Raw genomic sequence first — 15,760 nt, 5'->3', positions numbered from 1 at the left:
ATATTTGATTTACTCAAGAAAAGAAAAAATAAAAAAACAAAACAAAAAGGTAAATCTTTGATTCTCTAGTAGAATTCCACAAAGATATTTATAAAAAAATTTGGTGACTAACAATATTTAAGATTTAGATTCTCTGAAGTTTCTAGAATATACTATAATATATAGTTCTTTAAATATAGAGTTATATATATATATATATATATATATATATTAGCTTTAAACTAGTATGGAGTAGTTTTTGTGGTGATTTATAAAACTATTTGTGTGTATTATTTAAACAAGTAATATGATTTATTAAAAAATTCATGTGACTAAAACTAGGACAAAATTTGGTTATAACCAGTAGCTACAACTACATTTAATATCTTTTTATAAGATATGGATTTTAACAAATTTACTATTGGATTACATTTTTTTTTCTTATAACCTTTATGCTTGCAAAATTTTTAAAAATAAAAAAACCATTAGCTATTTCATCAATCAAATATTTAAATTTCAAGATTTTGTAGTCTATAATTTTCCATAAAAATAAGTTTATGGATTAAATAGTAAATATTATTCGATTGACACGAGATTGACATGAAATTTGATATGTGTATTAAGAACATAAAACACAAGTAATCTAACAGTTAGATCTTCAAAATATGTAACATTTTTTTTTTTTATATAATGAAGGATTCATTTAGAATTTTATTTGTCAATTGATGATGTGACAACATCTTAACCATTCTCTATAAAAAAAAAAAAAAAAAAATCATCTTAACCATTTATTTTAATACAATGGTGGGGATTTAGAGAGTGCCCTAGATTAGGTAACCAATCACATGAACATACGAAGAACTTAAAGCAATTGAAAATAGAAACACGATCAACTACTAACATGATGGTCCAATTATATATACAAAAATACGTCTTAGCTAACACTCGAATGTAATAATAAAGATCAACTTTCAAAGATTATCCATGATGAATATATAATAAATTATGGAGAAATATGTTGATATATAATTCAATGAAAAGATCATAAACTCTGTTTACATATCAGTCCTTTGTTACTATTATTTATGTGTGGCTGTGAAATGATCCAATGGGGTCGAAGGGCTTGAAGATTGGGGCTTATGGACCAGCTTGTGGATTCTTGGCCATATAGTCTGAAATGGGGTAAGTGAATCCGATACAAAAGGATTATGCGAAGGAAGTTTGATATTAATGCCCCTTCAATTGACTGAAGATGGTGTTACAGAGCAAACAACCACAAAAGTATGGGTAACTCTCTCTCTCTCTCTCTTTCTCTCTCTCTCTCTCCACCCCCCCCCCTTCCTATTATTTTGTTCTCTCCCATCTAATGGGGTTCTTCCCTTCTTTTATAGAAATCTGCGCTTAATCTTGGTCCTCTAGCTGTAGAGTGGTGGTCATCCATCAGATACTTGTCTCATCCTCCCCCCTTGGTGGAAGTGATAGGTAGGTTACAGGCTGTCCAGACACTATTCCGGCATCACTTCCTTCATTAATGTGATTGTCCTGGTTGGTGCAGGACATTTAATGCGGAGGTGATAGACGCTTCCCCAACACACCTCCTTCCTTTTTTTTTTTTTTTTTTGGGTTTTCATGTGGCTGTCAACTTCAGCCTATGTCCCTTGGTATGGTGGTAGCTCATCTCACCTTCCTTGAAGTGCAAGGGAATCTCCTTTGGTCGGCCTGATATTTCCGTTGTTAGGCCTACACAGTCCTCGGGCCTATCCTAATAGCGGTTTTGTTCTTAGCCCATCCCTCTCAATAGCCTCCCAAAATCTCATTTCATGTCTTCTTGGGAATGTGTGGTTTTGGTGACATTGAAGGATCATACATGCCATTAGTGCTCCCACGTGCCAACTTGTCCCTTCAATTGCTTGCGCATGTCCCTTAACGTTTCGGATTCCCAACACTACAATAAATGCTACCGATGGCTGTTAGCTACCCATGTCCAATGGTGAGATGAGGATCTCACGGTCCTTATACCACCTCAATTTTAGGGGGGGGGGGATTGCCGCTCCTTTTCCCCTATATAAGAAGGTAAGGGAGTTCATTTTTAACACCTAGCACATCCTTCTAAACCACCAAAAGTCTTTTCGAAGAGTAGCGTTGTCTTTCCCTCTCTATAAGTGTCTCTATTTTCCTCCTCGGTTAAGTAGGTTCTGTGTTTAGAGCTTCCTTGTCTTCAACCTTTTTATTTCCTAGGATGTGTAGGTTTACTAGCTTAGTGGGCATTTTTTTATTTCCTAGAATGTGTAGGTTTACTAGCTTAGTGGGCATTGAAGAAAAAAGGGAGCCCTTAAGGGCAAATATGGCATCCTCGCTGGGGTCACCATAGAGCACTATGAGATAGGTGAGCACTACACTAGAAGACCAATAGGCGTTGTAGCCATCTCCATGATAGCCTTCATCAAAGGAGGGATGAGGATACCCATGGATAGGGGTGATGCGTAACTTTCTCCTATTTTTTAGAATAAGTCTTTCCCAATGTTCTATCAATCTCTTTAAGATAGTCAATAGTGTAACATGTATAAATGAAAAAAAAAATGAACATGGACCTAACCCACCACGATATCAATTGGATTTATAGTTGTCATGATAGCAAGGTCACCAACTACTATCTGTGGACAAGGAACACACCAGTCATACTTATCTCTTGTCTTCCCAAGAACAACAAAGGTTTCAGCAATGATTTTTTGATCATCTCGGGGGACTGGCACAATGGGCTCCAATGCCTTAGAAACTTCTATTTTTTTTTTAAGTCTAGTGAAGGGGGCTTCCAGCCCACTATCCTATTTTGCTTTTGATGTTGCCCTCCCTTTCCTTTTTCTTTGTTTCTATGAATTCATCTAAATGAGATTTCGGTCAAACCTGTTTGATTTGTTTCTCTTACTCATGCTATTTTTCTTACTTGTAGACAAGAGGGCAACTGCCTCTAATGAGAACCTAGTGAATGCCCGTGATTTGAACAAGACACTTTAGTCAAAAAAATTTGCTTACAATGATGGTCAACTTTAGGCTGCCCATATGATCCTCGACTTCACACCCATTTACAACCATTTTCAGCGCCTGAAGCACGTTATTAAGGCCAGGGACCCTCTGCTCGCTTGGATCAATGTTCTGGTTGAAGACTTTATCGTTCCTTCTCCCTTCAACACCCTTTAAACAAAGCCTTTTGCCCACCAGCTCGTTGATACCTTTCACTCGAAAGATAAATCACCCAAGGGTGAGGAGGAGTTTGATCAGGTCAAGGACGAGGAAGATGCATCACATTCCGAGGAAGAAGAGGGGTGCTAGTTCGAGAGAACTGTGTCTGAGGACTTAGACTTAGATTTCGAAGCTGTCGACCTTCCTGACCTCATCGTAGGAAGCAGCTCTCCCATCTCGGAAAGGGGTCCTTCAACTACCATTGCCAGTGAACCTCAAGGCCATGCTTCAGGCCTTCACAGGAGTCAGGCCATCCGGGGTAGACGTGCCCACCAAGCATCTTGCTTCTCGTCCCTCTTCCCAAGCGCAACTGGTTTCCTCCAAAGGGCAAGTGGAAAAGAAGAGAAAGAGGAGGAAGAAAGATGAAAGAGAGGTTGAAGAGGGGGAACTCAAGGAAATCTCCCAACCTGAGACCACTAGCAAAGGCCGGGGTTCGCGTAGCCTAAAAGACTTGGGGCTGAATCCACTTCCAAGGAGGTGGTGGCTTCAGAGCTTGCTCGAGGGAGTCGGTCGGGGCCTTCTTAATGGAGTCCCGAGCTCCTACTAAACGGGGCCTCTCTGACTTTGGACACCTCCATCTTGAACTGATAGAAAGGGAGGGGCACTTGAGCATTTAATAGCCTAGGGTAGGTCTTGCTTTTGCCAGAAGACATGGCGGAGTGGAGGAGCTATGGGAAGCACAAGGTCTTCCTCACCATACGGAGGAACTTGGCCATTGTAAGTGTCCTCCGTTTGTTGATGCATCATTTGATTTATCGTGCTTGACCCAGTTTCTTTGGTTTTTCCCTTTGCTTCCTTCTTTAGGCCTTCTAAGCATCTTATGTAGATCATGTGGACCATGGACTGGCCCAGCCCGATAAGAAATGAATCGAAAGAACGGATCCCTTACCGCCCAAGATCAGGCCGAAAAGAAGGCCCAAGAGACCCTCAAGAGACTAACCAAGTCTAAGAGGGGCAAGAGGAATGTTGAAGTGGCCCTGGCCAGTTTTGAGAGGCAGGCCCTAGAGCAAACAAGGTGCTTGGCTGAGGCTGAAGACCAACTAAAAACAATTAAAGAGGTGTTCAACTTTCTCGAGGACTCTTTAGTTAACAAGGAGAAAGAGTGAAAGGAGGCCAAGTAGGCGGCATACGAGCTAGGGAAGGATGAAGCTTCCGAAAAGTTGCAGGCCTAGTTTCGAGGGCTCTACCAGGAGTACTACATGCAAGTTTGGGGCTAGCCTTTTGATGTTGTTGAGGTGAAGCCTTCCTCTACTCTAAAGGATCCCTTGAGCATGGTCTTGCCCCCTGAAATAATATGGAAGATAGGGATTGAAGTATTTATCCTGCAAGAAAATGACAATGAGGCAGAGGCCAGTATCCAAGCTGAGGGGCATGCCAAGCCGACCAAGCCGGCCAAGGCACATTCTGATCACCTTGAAGAGCCAAGCTAGACTTATAGAAGGGCCTTGCTTCCGTTTTCCCTCATTTTTCTCCTTTTAATTTTTTTATTTTATTTTAAACTTTTGGGGTCCTTTGCCCTTGTATTAGGGCCTGACTATGAAATAGAACAATATTTATTTTTTGGCACCACATTTTTGCTTGTACGTCAATTTTATTCGCGTGCGATGATTTAATATAAACCTTATCCAGGATGTGCGTAGGCTCTATCATTACTCTGTTTCTTTTCAAATTTACCCATGTAGCATATCGAGACTTTATTTCTGTTTACTTGGGGCCTAATGGGTTGGACCAATTTGCCTTGGTTTGATGCCTCTATTGTACCCCTGGTTGAGCTTTTGTTAGTAATCGGCCAACCTGGCAATGGTTACTTCCCTCCTCTCTTCGATCAGATCCAAAGCCTTGGATAACAATTGTTCGTTTCTCGAATTGCCCAAAAGGCTGGTTCTTTGGGAAGCTAGACTCCAATGGGATAACTGTCTCGGACCCATATGTCATGGAAAATGGGGTTTCCTTGGTTGACCTCCTTGTGTTGGTTCGGTATGGCCATAGAAAATTGGGTTGTTCATCTATCCATCTCCCTTTGGCTTCGTCTAGCCTCTTCTTCAAACCATCTACATAACCTTGTTGGTTGCTTCAGCTTGGCCATTGCTCTAAGAGTAAGCAGGTGTGGAGTACCTATTCCTTTTTCCGAACTCACTGCAGTATCTTCGAAAAGCTTTGCTATCAAACTAAAGGCTATTGATCGAGATGAGGGTGTGAAGGATACCGAAACTTGTGACTATATTTCTTCACACGAAGTGCTTGATGTCTTGATCTTGGATGTTGGAGAGGGGCTCTGCTTCCACCCATTTTGTGACGTAGTCGGTTCCCATAATGAGCCACCTTTGGTTCCTCGTGGCCTTCGAAAATGGCCCAACTATTTCTAGCCTCCATTGAGCGAAAGGCCATGGGTTGCTTAGGTGGTTAAGGACTCCCCTTGGTTGGTGTATGTTCAGGGCACATCTCTGGCATTGATCGCACTTCTTGACGTAGTCTTAGGCCTCTTTTTGTATGTTGGGCCACTAGTATCTCTAGGTTAGGGCTCTATGGGCCAAGGACCTTCCACAAGTATGATTACTGTAGATTCCCTTATGAAGCTCTTCTAGGAGAGGCTCCCATACCTTGGGGTGTACACACAGTAAGTATGGCCTTGAGTATAAACATTTCTACAACTTGAGCTCCCCAAATAGCCGGTATCTCGGGGCCTTCCTTTGGATTTTTTCAGCATTCGTTTTGTTAGTGGGAAGGGTGCCACTTCTGATAAAGGATATAGTGGGGTCCATCCAACTAGGCTCGGTGTGTATGTTGCAAACCTTGATGGGCATCCCACAATCATGAACGGGGATGGTGAAAGTCTCAACTAGGATGATCTGGGGCAGGCTCCTTGCTATCAAGGTAGCTAGGGTGGCAAAAGAATCAACATGTAGGAATGGCAATGGGCCAAGTTCGGGCCGGGTTTCTTTATGCCTGAACCCGCCCTACGAGCCCATACCCGGCCTGTTTTATAAACAATTTTTATTTATTTATTTATTTTTTTTTATGCCCACGCAGTCGGGCCTTGTTTATCCATGCCAAATTCGGGCCCAATCTGTGGCCCAAATTGTGGCCCAATCCCAAAAAAGAAAAAATTGAATTGAAGCCCTATAACTTCCAGATTCAAGCCCATATAGCATGGCCCAAATGCCAAATCAGTCCAAATCATAGGACCATTGAAAACCTATTAATCATAAATCAATAAATAACCTGTTAATTATAAATCTATAAATCTATAAATCATAACTAATATCATAAATCAATAAATCAACTGTTAATTATAAATCAATAAATGAATAAATCATAGCTAAGATCATTAATCAATAAATCCCCTTGCTAAGATAACCATTTAATCATAAATCAAAAAATCATAGCTAAGATCACATGCTAAACATAAAAATAAAATAAATCCAACAAGTCCAAGAAATTAAAAAGCTACAAAATAAATCCCACAAGTTTATGATAATTACAAACCAACAAGTTAATCCAACAAGTCTAAAAAATTAAAAAGCTACTAAATTAATACAACAAGTCTAATCCTCCACAGTTATGACACAACTTCCATCCTCTTCATTAGTCTCCCCATCATCAAGAATTGATTGAAGTGTACAATCTCCTAGCATAATTGAAGAACCTATAACAACAATGAATTAAAAAATGGAATAAATTCATCAAATTATAACTAGCAAATATAAAAATACAATTTTGATTTCATTTTATAAATAAAAATTATACAATTGCTAAGAGAACCCGTTTTCAGCTTGTTTAGTGTTAGTGACTTCTTCCTCACTTTCCTAAAATTGGTAAAATTTAAGAAGATATAATTAGCTTCAGTTTCAAATCAATGTCTAAGGGAACTAAAACGTGGTTCAGCACACTTCTAGCTCATGTATATACTTCTTCTCTTGACACAAAAGAAATTATTCCAGGAAAAATTTATGTTTATATTAATCAACATGAAAGAATAATGAAAACATCAGTGCAGCTTGCTTGCATTATATCATGTAATAGAGATGGTTCAATTTCCAATTTCTCACCAAAAATAGATAAGGAACTAAACATAAAAGGCACACATATTGTCTATGTAATAGAGATAGTTCAGTTATGAAACAAGAAGCTTATGAAACAAGAAGCTTAGGACAAACAAAATCTACTTGGTGTAGCTCCATCAGTTCTTCAAGACAGTTACTTAGCAGTATTATTTTAATGCAGGCTTTACCTATAAGAAACACTTAACAATCATAGATTATTGACAAATAAGGCCAAAAATATTATGAAACATTGCACTAGACATAAAATTTTGTCAAACAAGATTTATTCTCGATGGTAATCTAATCAATTAAAAACCAGTATAATTATATTAACATACATCATTCAAACTTTCATTATAGCTGCTCTAGACTCTACCATCACAAAAATTCCATCATTTCTACATCTTCACACCTCATCATATGATTTCAAAGAAACAAGTTGCAATTTTCCCACATACCCTTTTTATGTTAACACATCACTCCCATAATATTAGATTATTTTCTCATGGCTACTGGCAAACTCAAAAATGAAATATCTCATTTTATGGGATTTAATATCAAGAAAATCAAGTTCATGCTTTTACCCATAAATTCCACTTTTGATACCAAACTTTAAAACCCTAATAATATTTATATCACACAAATACAACATAATTTCAGATTTCCCTTTCAAAATAAAAACCACAATACAAAAATCCTAAATAATTTTCAAGATGAAATAATAAATAAAAAATTAAAAACATAGAAAATCCTAAGGGAAAACATAAGATTCACTAGAAATAGTGAATCAAAGAGGGAGTTTTTCACAAAACATCCTTAAGTCAATATTTTCTGATTGGCGAAAATCACATTTTGGTCCCTACATTTTGACCCGATTTCCGTTTTAGTCCCTAAGTTTTTTTTTTACCGCTTTTAGTCCCTCTCCAGAAAAACGGTTCCATTTTGGTCCCCACCGTTACTTCATAAACGGATATGGCTGATGTGGCAAACGGCATTGGTAGTCAATAATAAAATAATGGGTCTACAGTAACCTGACTCCTACTGTTAGTTATTCCCGCCCTTAGTAGTCACGTGCCACTCACGTCCCTAACCATGCAAAACCCCAAATCAGTCAGATAGAAATCCCTGACCCCCAAATTTCCTCAGTTCCTCGCTCATCAGTCACCACACGGATTGAAGTCCCTCACCAGTCACGAACTCAAAAACACCTTCAAATCTTGCTCCTCGCTCACCACACAGCCGAAAACCATCTTCAAATCAACTGCTTTCCATGGATTCAAGCTCGATGTCATCGAGTGGAAGCTTGAGGAAAAGGGGCCCAGCTCGATGCTTCTGCTCGGAGAGACCCGTTGTGGTCATTTCGTGGACACCTGACAACCCTGGAAGAAGGTTCTACGGTTGTCCAAATTACTGGGTAAGGTAGTATCTCTCTTTGTAATGTTTTTAAATTTCTGGGTTTTTAACTTTGGAAGCACTTCAGGTTCATTTTCGTTTCAATCTTGCTTCAATCTTGCAATCCCCTTTAGTCTAAGTCTAACCCAGAATTTATTTTCTTAAATAAATAAAAATTTTAAAAAATTTAAGGAAAAAAAAAAAAAAAAACTCAGCTTGTTGCTGACAATATAAATTGTGCTAATACAAGAACATTGTGCTAATACTATTTTAGTTTCTGGTAAGGTAGTATTTGCTAATACTATTTGTTACTGTTTTTCATGATTTTGGTTGTTTATTTAACATCATTTATCTGGTCCTTGGGTGTCAGGTTGGACGCAAGTGTAAATTTTTTCAGTGGCTTGATGATGAAATCTACGAGCGTGGGAAGGTGCTGATTCCGGAGCAGAGGCAACGGATTTTGACCCTTGAAGCTGCCATTGTAGGCTACAGGAAGAGAGAGAAGAGGCTGCTCATTTGCCTGGGGCTGTCTCTGGTGATAAGTGGGATGCTACTTTGTTTGATGCTTCTTCTGGTTGGCTAAATAGGTGGGGGGGAATGGGTCATTAGGTGGGTAGGTGTTAGTGGAAAAAGGCCTGAATTTTGTTGTATGTATTAGTGGCAAAAGGCCTGAATTTTGGTGTATGTATTAGTGGAAAAATGCCATAATTTGTGTTGGAATGTGTTGGTTTGTAGTAGTGGGAAAAGGCCTGATTTTTTGGTGTAATTCTCTTTTCAATCCAAGACTTTAGCAATGGAATATGATCTTTCTAATTAATCTATGATTTGTGTACCAATTTATTACATTATTGTTAAGTGTTTGTGCCAAAGCATTTTGTGCATCAACTGTCAATTTGTTAAGTGTTTGTTAAGTGTTTGTGCATTATTGTTAAGTGTTTGTGCCAAAGCAGTTTGTGCATCAACTATCAATTTGTTAATGTTTGTTAAGTGTTTGTGCACTGCAATTTTGAATGAATGGAAACAGCAATTTGACACAACATAATTGAATGGAAACAGCAATTTGATTTGTTAAGTGTTTGTGCATTATTGTTAAGTGTTTGTGCCAAAGCAGTTTGTGCATCAACTGTCAATTTGTTAATGTTTGTTAAGTGTTTGTGCACTGCAATTTTGAATGAATGGAAACAGCAATTTGACACAACGTAATTGAATGGAAACAGCAATTTGATACTGCAAATTTGATACTGCAAATTGATACTGCAATTTAAAGAGCAACTGGTTGCAAAATATGCAAGAAATGGCATGGCTGCAAAATTCTCTTTATGTATTGAAGGAGCTGGCTGCAAAATTTACCAAACCTGCATGCATCACCAGCAGCCTGCATAATTTACCAAACCTGCATAGTTTCTGCATAAATTACCAAACCTGCGTAGTTTCTGCATAAATTACCAAACCAGCAGCTCTTTATTCATACATCATTACACATTTATTCATACATCGTACATCATTACACATTAAAGTGGCTACTCCCAGCACATTAAACTCCAATGCTCACCAAATCTGCATAATCACCAAACTGCCCAGCAAAGCTAAAAACCAGCAACTTTGAGTTTAAGCATTTTAAAAACCAAAGCTAAAACCAGCAAAGCAAATCTGAATAATGGAAGCTGAATCATCATAACAATGGGAGAATAATTACAAAATATTTAACACCAATGGTAGTTTTTGGTGTACCACAATAATTACAAAATATTTAACACCAATGGTAGTTTTTGGTGTACCACAATAATTACAAAATATGTGACAAAGCACATTCATACAAAAAAGGATTTGGTCAGCCCATAAACATATGCCAATTGTTCTAGCAGTTACATAAATATACGAAGAGTGTTTCAACATATAGCACAACAAAAAGAAAGGTCCTGCTTCAGTTTGCTATCTTTTATCAGATCTCATTGCTGCCATATATCTTGCTGCATTCCCAGTTGCATTCAAGGTTTTAGTAGTGGCTGCACTTCTCTTCCTCTGTTTTTTTGGTCTTCGATTGGACTGGTTATCAGTGGTCACATTATCATTAGAGCTTGGTTGTGCCCTGTGTACTGTTGGCTGAGCATCCTTGGCTGCCTGCAAGCATAAGCACAATAACAATTAATAGTTTGCCAACTGAAAAACAAAACAATAAGGATATCTAAGTCAAAGTGTATACTTACCCTTGTAGTGGTCCTACTGGCTTGGGATGCACTCCCAGGCAAGGAGGAGTTCCCTCCTACTTCTCCCTTGCAGCTCCTCTTGTTGTGTCCTAATTTCCCACATAACTTGCATTGTTTTGAGATGCCTAGGCCTCTTTTTTTTCTGTGACTTCTAGGTTCATCAGGCTCCAGTGCCCTCTTCTTCTTAGGCCTGCCAGGAGGTCTCCTCTTGATAGGGGGTTGCACAGGTGGCAGTCCACTAGGACCCCACATATTCTGGCCATTGATGGGCTCTATAATGGGTTCATAGCAATCAATGTAGGTAGTCCTTTTGTAGCAAGTATTGACATACTTTTCAGCATCTTCTCTGTTGAAAAATATGCAAGAAATGGCATGGCAACATGGTATGCCAACTATGTCCCACTTCCTACAGCTGCATTTCTTCTCTTCCAAGTCCACAATGAAACTCTCAAGCCCATTCTTCACTTCAAACTTCATACGACCAGCCCAACATGCTATCCACTTGCTGCATGTCAACTTCTCCTTGTACAGCCTCTTCCTTATCTTAGGACACAACTCAGATTCCACCTTCATAATCATTTCTCTGTTTGCTTGAAATCTAGTCATTAGATATAGCCTAATACACTCAAGCTGCAAGCACATAGAGAGAAAGGGAGAATTAATCATTCATGAATTACATAGGTCTATGGATCATAATGCACATGAAAGGGAGAATTATGCATACCATGGTGATTATAGGTTTGCTCCTGAACTTAACTATCGCGCTGTTGAAGCTTTCACACATGTTGTTCAAGACCGTGTCACTCTGCCCATCACTTTTGAACATGTGCCTAGCCCAGATAGTTGTTGACTGAGATTGCAGCCATTTGAATGCATCTTCATCCACCTCCTTTAGCTCATTCATTGCCCTCTCAAATGCTTGCCGATAGGTAGCCTTGGCTGCTTTCCAAAAAAGGTCTATAATGACACCAGGATGATTTTTCCTCAAATTTTGGTATAAATGTCTGCAGCAGATCCTGTGCTTGTACTGTGGCCAATTGTCAACAAAGGTGTTCACCAACCCCTGCAAAGCACAATCATTTAATTCAGCAAACAATGAAGCTACCATTAACTACAAATAATTCAACAAGCAATAAAGCTACCATCATACCTTCTGCTGGTCAGATATGAACACCCATTGCTTGTCATCTCCTATGTCAGCAAGCAATAAATTAAGAAACCAGGTCCAACTGTCCTTTGTTTCAGCCTCTACTACTGCATATGCGAATGGGAAGTATTCATCATTGGGATCTCTGCCAACAGCACACATCAGCTGACCACCTGTCTTGGTCTTCAGATGGCATGCATCTAGACCAATGATTGGCCTGCACCCTGCCAAGAAGCCCTTCTTGCAACCTTCAAGGCAGATGTACAGTCTTTCAAAATATGGCAGCCCGGTTGCCAATCCATGCTCAGCTGCCAAATCACCATCCTCATAAGTATGCACCTTCATCAATATTGTGCTCCTAGGACTGCACCTTCTCAACTCATCACAGTACTCCCATAGTTGGTTGAACTGTGCAGTGTAGGTTCCATCAATAGCATCTTGAGCTCTCTCTCTAGCCCTACTTGCCTTACCTGCACTTATGTCAACCACATACTTCTCATACACAGCCTCCTGAATATCCTTAAGCTTTATGCCAGGCTGTCTCCTAACCCTCTTCACTAACTTCTTCCCAATGTATGATGCTGTGCACCTTGGATTTTTATAGCTTCTGGTGCATGTGTGTTCCATGTTCAGTGTTTTCAATCTAAAACTCTTCTCCCTTGGCACCTTTGCAAGGTAGGCAACAAAATTGCACCCTGGCTGGCATCGGGCTCTCACTCTCACCAAGTCATTTTTCACAAATTTTATACCCCACCCACCATGGACTGCATAATCAGTTATAGCATCTTTAAATTGTTTAGCTGAGATGAACAACATATCCTTTTCAAACCTAAGATTCTCAGCTTTGGCTACTGGCCTAAAGATTGGATATTTGCTGCTCCTAATAGAATTGTCAACCTCAGCAACAGGGATGTCATCATCACTTGAATCATCACCACCCTCACTGCTTGATGATGATTCATCAAGGCTAAGCAACTCCTCACTCTCATAGTCAGAATTCATGACACCACCACCCATTTGTCCTGCTTCAACCTCAGCATTTTCAGCTTGGTTGCACTTCTGGTTCTGGCTCTTCTAAGTCACTCCTCTCATCCTCACTGCCCTCACTGCCCTTACTACTCTCCTCAACTTGGTCATCAACAACTGGTGCTTTGCCAGCCCTCCTAGTACAAACTTCCTCATCATCTACCTCATGTGGCTCACCATGGTCAACATTAACAAATTCAGCATCATCATGGCCTCCAAATTGTGAAAAATCGGGTCTGTACTCTTCATTATCATTTTGAAGCACTCTGTCACTAGCAAAAACCTCTACACCTACACCTTCTACTTCACTACCAGGTACTCCAGCAGCTAAGGGATCAAAATCCTCCATTGGTAACTCAACTGGTTCATGCACTGGATGCTCCACAAAGACATGAATCTCCCCATATCCCTTCACCAAGTCAGTCATGAACATAGCAGTATCATCATCAACCACCTGATGGAAATTTGACCGCTCTGGGTCCACACCAGGCATTTTATACCATAGCTTATCTACTTCAGAGTAGCCAAAATCCCTACATATACTCTCAATCTCTACTTTTGACCACCTATCTGGGTCACAGTTATCCACTATATCAACTGTCCCTCCCACATACGCTTAAGGGTTCCACATGAAATGCCCACCATGGTGGACATGCAGAGTAAAAAGCTCATTCATCCTGCATGCAAGTCACGGGAAGAAAACAGAATGAAAATGAAAACAGATATTAATAATACTTTGTTAGGCTAATAAACAAATAAAAAAGCATATAATACCGACAAAGGGATCACATGGACCCAGCCACTTCTTGAAAAGCAAGACACAATACAAACAATCAGTGCAAATACCAACACAAAGATTCCATGGTTTATCAAAGGTCAATATAGTGGTCCCTGATAAACAATAGTGACACATAATACAGACAAACAATGCAATTGCCAACAAAAATACAGTCAGTAATGTGGTCCCTGATAAACAAAAGTAAAACAAAAGCTATAAAGGGAGACGCAAATAGAAGAAAGCAACACACAACAGCCAAACAATATTCCACTATCACGGTCAGTTTTATGTCCACTACAAAAGCTATAAAGGGAGAGAGGAAGAGAGAGAGTGAAAGTGAGACACAACGAGAGAGAAACAGAGATAGATTGAAATTCCAGAGCAATAACAAAACACAACATCTCAAAATTCCCAAATTCTCAAAACCCAACAACTGAGATTCAAACCCAGAACGATTACCCAGCACTTAAAATGGCATTCATAACATAACTAAAGAGAGAGAGAGTTCGAGAGAAATACAACCTTCGCAATCTGCTCAGCACAAACACACTGAAGCTTGCCGATTTGTGGGATTTTTGTGCTTGCCGATTTGTGGGTTCTTTGATCGGTCTTCTGATGAGCAACGGGTAAGGTAAGGTAAGAGATTAGGGATTTTCAGTGATTTTCAGTGAGATTAGGGATTTTCAGTGAGTTCTATCTGACTGATTTGGGGTTTTGCTTGGTTAGGGGCGTGAGTGGCACGTGACTACTAAGGGCGGGAATAACTAACAGTAGGAGTCAGGTTACTGTAGACCCATTATTTTATTATTGACTACCAATGCCGTTTGCCACATCAGCCATATCCGTTTATGAAGTAACGGTGGGGACCAAAATGGAACCGTTTTTCTGGAGAGGGACTAAAAGCGGTAAAAAAAAAACTTAGGGACTAAAACGGAAATCGGGTCAAAATATAGGGACCAAAATGTGATTTTCGCCTTTCTGATTCTGGCCTTTTCTAGTCTTGATCTTTGATTATGAATAGATTGACTGAGGGGAACAGTCAAAATCAAGTTAAGGAGCTTTGTGTTTTTAGGTATAAGTTCTAGTCCCTTTTCCTTTCCTTTTCTTTGTTTTAATCCTCTTTTCCTTTGTTCTACTTGTTTGTTTATTTTATAACATGTCTGCTTAGCATAGGTTTTCTTTGCTTTACCATTTTATGCATGTTAGGTTGTTAGTTTAAGTTTATGTTCTGTTGTGTTCTATGTTTTCTAGATTAGGGTTTTAGGGTGTGTATGTGTATGCATGCTTCTAGCATGCACACGCATACTTGAAGTATGCATACACATACAATAGGGCTGCACACACAACCTTATGTATGCGCATGCATACTCATGCCTAGAAACTCTAATTCGACCATTTTCTACTTCTGTTTCTTTATTTCTCTTATGTAACATGCCTCTTTTTTTTTTCTGTCTTATGCTTATGAGTTTCTGCCTCCATGTTTTGTTTGGTGTTTGTTCTTTATATGTTAGATTAGGGTATCTTTCCAATTATTGCTTTGATATGCCATGAACATGCATATGATATGACCATGCATTGATGCATATGTGCTGTGTTGCAGTAAAGTAAGTGAGGTAAGTCATGCATTCATATGAACATGCATTTGTTTGAAATATGATCTGATCTTACTTTGATGAGCATGAATGATATTTGCAAATGCTTTGCCTTGGATATGATAACATTTTTGTTTGATTTTAACATGTCTATGTTTCTGCCTTGGATATGATAAATGTTTGTTTATTTGCTGCCATGGATATGATGTGATGAGATGCATGATAAATGTATGTTAGGGTTTGGGATGAAAATGCCATGTTGATTGCTAAATGTATGCTAGTGTGTGTGTGTGTGTGAGTCTAGAATGATGAATGTTGAATATGCCTTTAATGAGATTAAGACATAAGACACAATG

General features: G+C 39.1%; 1 protein-coding gene across 1 annotated transcript; it reads right to left on the bottom strand.

The window, feature by feature from the left end:
* Positions 1 to 10,586: 10,586 nt before the first annotated feature.
* LOC115949981 lies at positions 10,587 to 13,025 on the bottom strand. Its single transcript, XM_031067237.1, has 4 exons — positions 12,012 to 13,025; positions 11,586 to 11,924; positions 10,862 to 11,491; positions 10,587 to 10,775 (listed from the first exon to the last, which is right to left on the bottom strand). The coding sequence occupies exons 1-4, from the start codon at positions 13,023 to 13,025 to the stop codon at positions 10,587 to 10,589; spliced, it is 2,172 nt and encodes a 723-aa protein (XP_030923097.1).
* Positions 13,026 to 15,760: the final 2,735 nt, after the last annotated feature.

The sequence above is a fragment of the Quercus lobata genome, chromosome 6 (genome assembly GCF_001633185.2).
Source record: "Quercus lobata isolate SW786 chromosome 6, ValleyOak3.0 Primary Assembly, whole genome shotgun sequence".
Classification (NCBI taxonomy): domain Eukaryota; kingdom Viridiplantae; phylum Streptophyta; class Magnoliopsida; order Fagales; family Fagaceae; genus Quercus; species Quercus lobata.
Note: the sequence above shows the minus strand (reverse complement) of the source record. Positions and strands in the feature narration are given on the sequence as shown.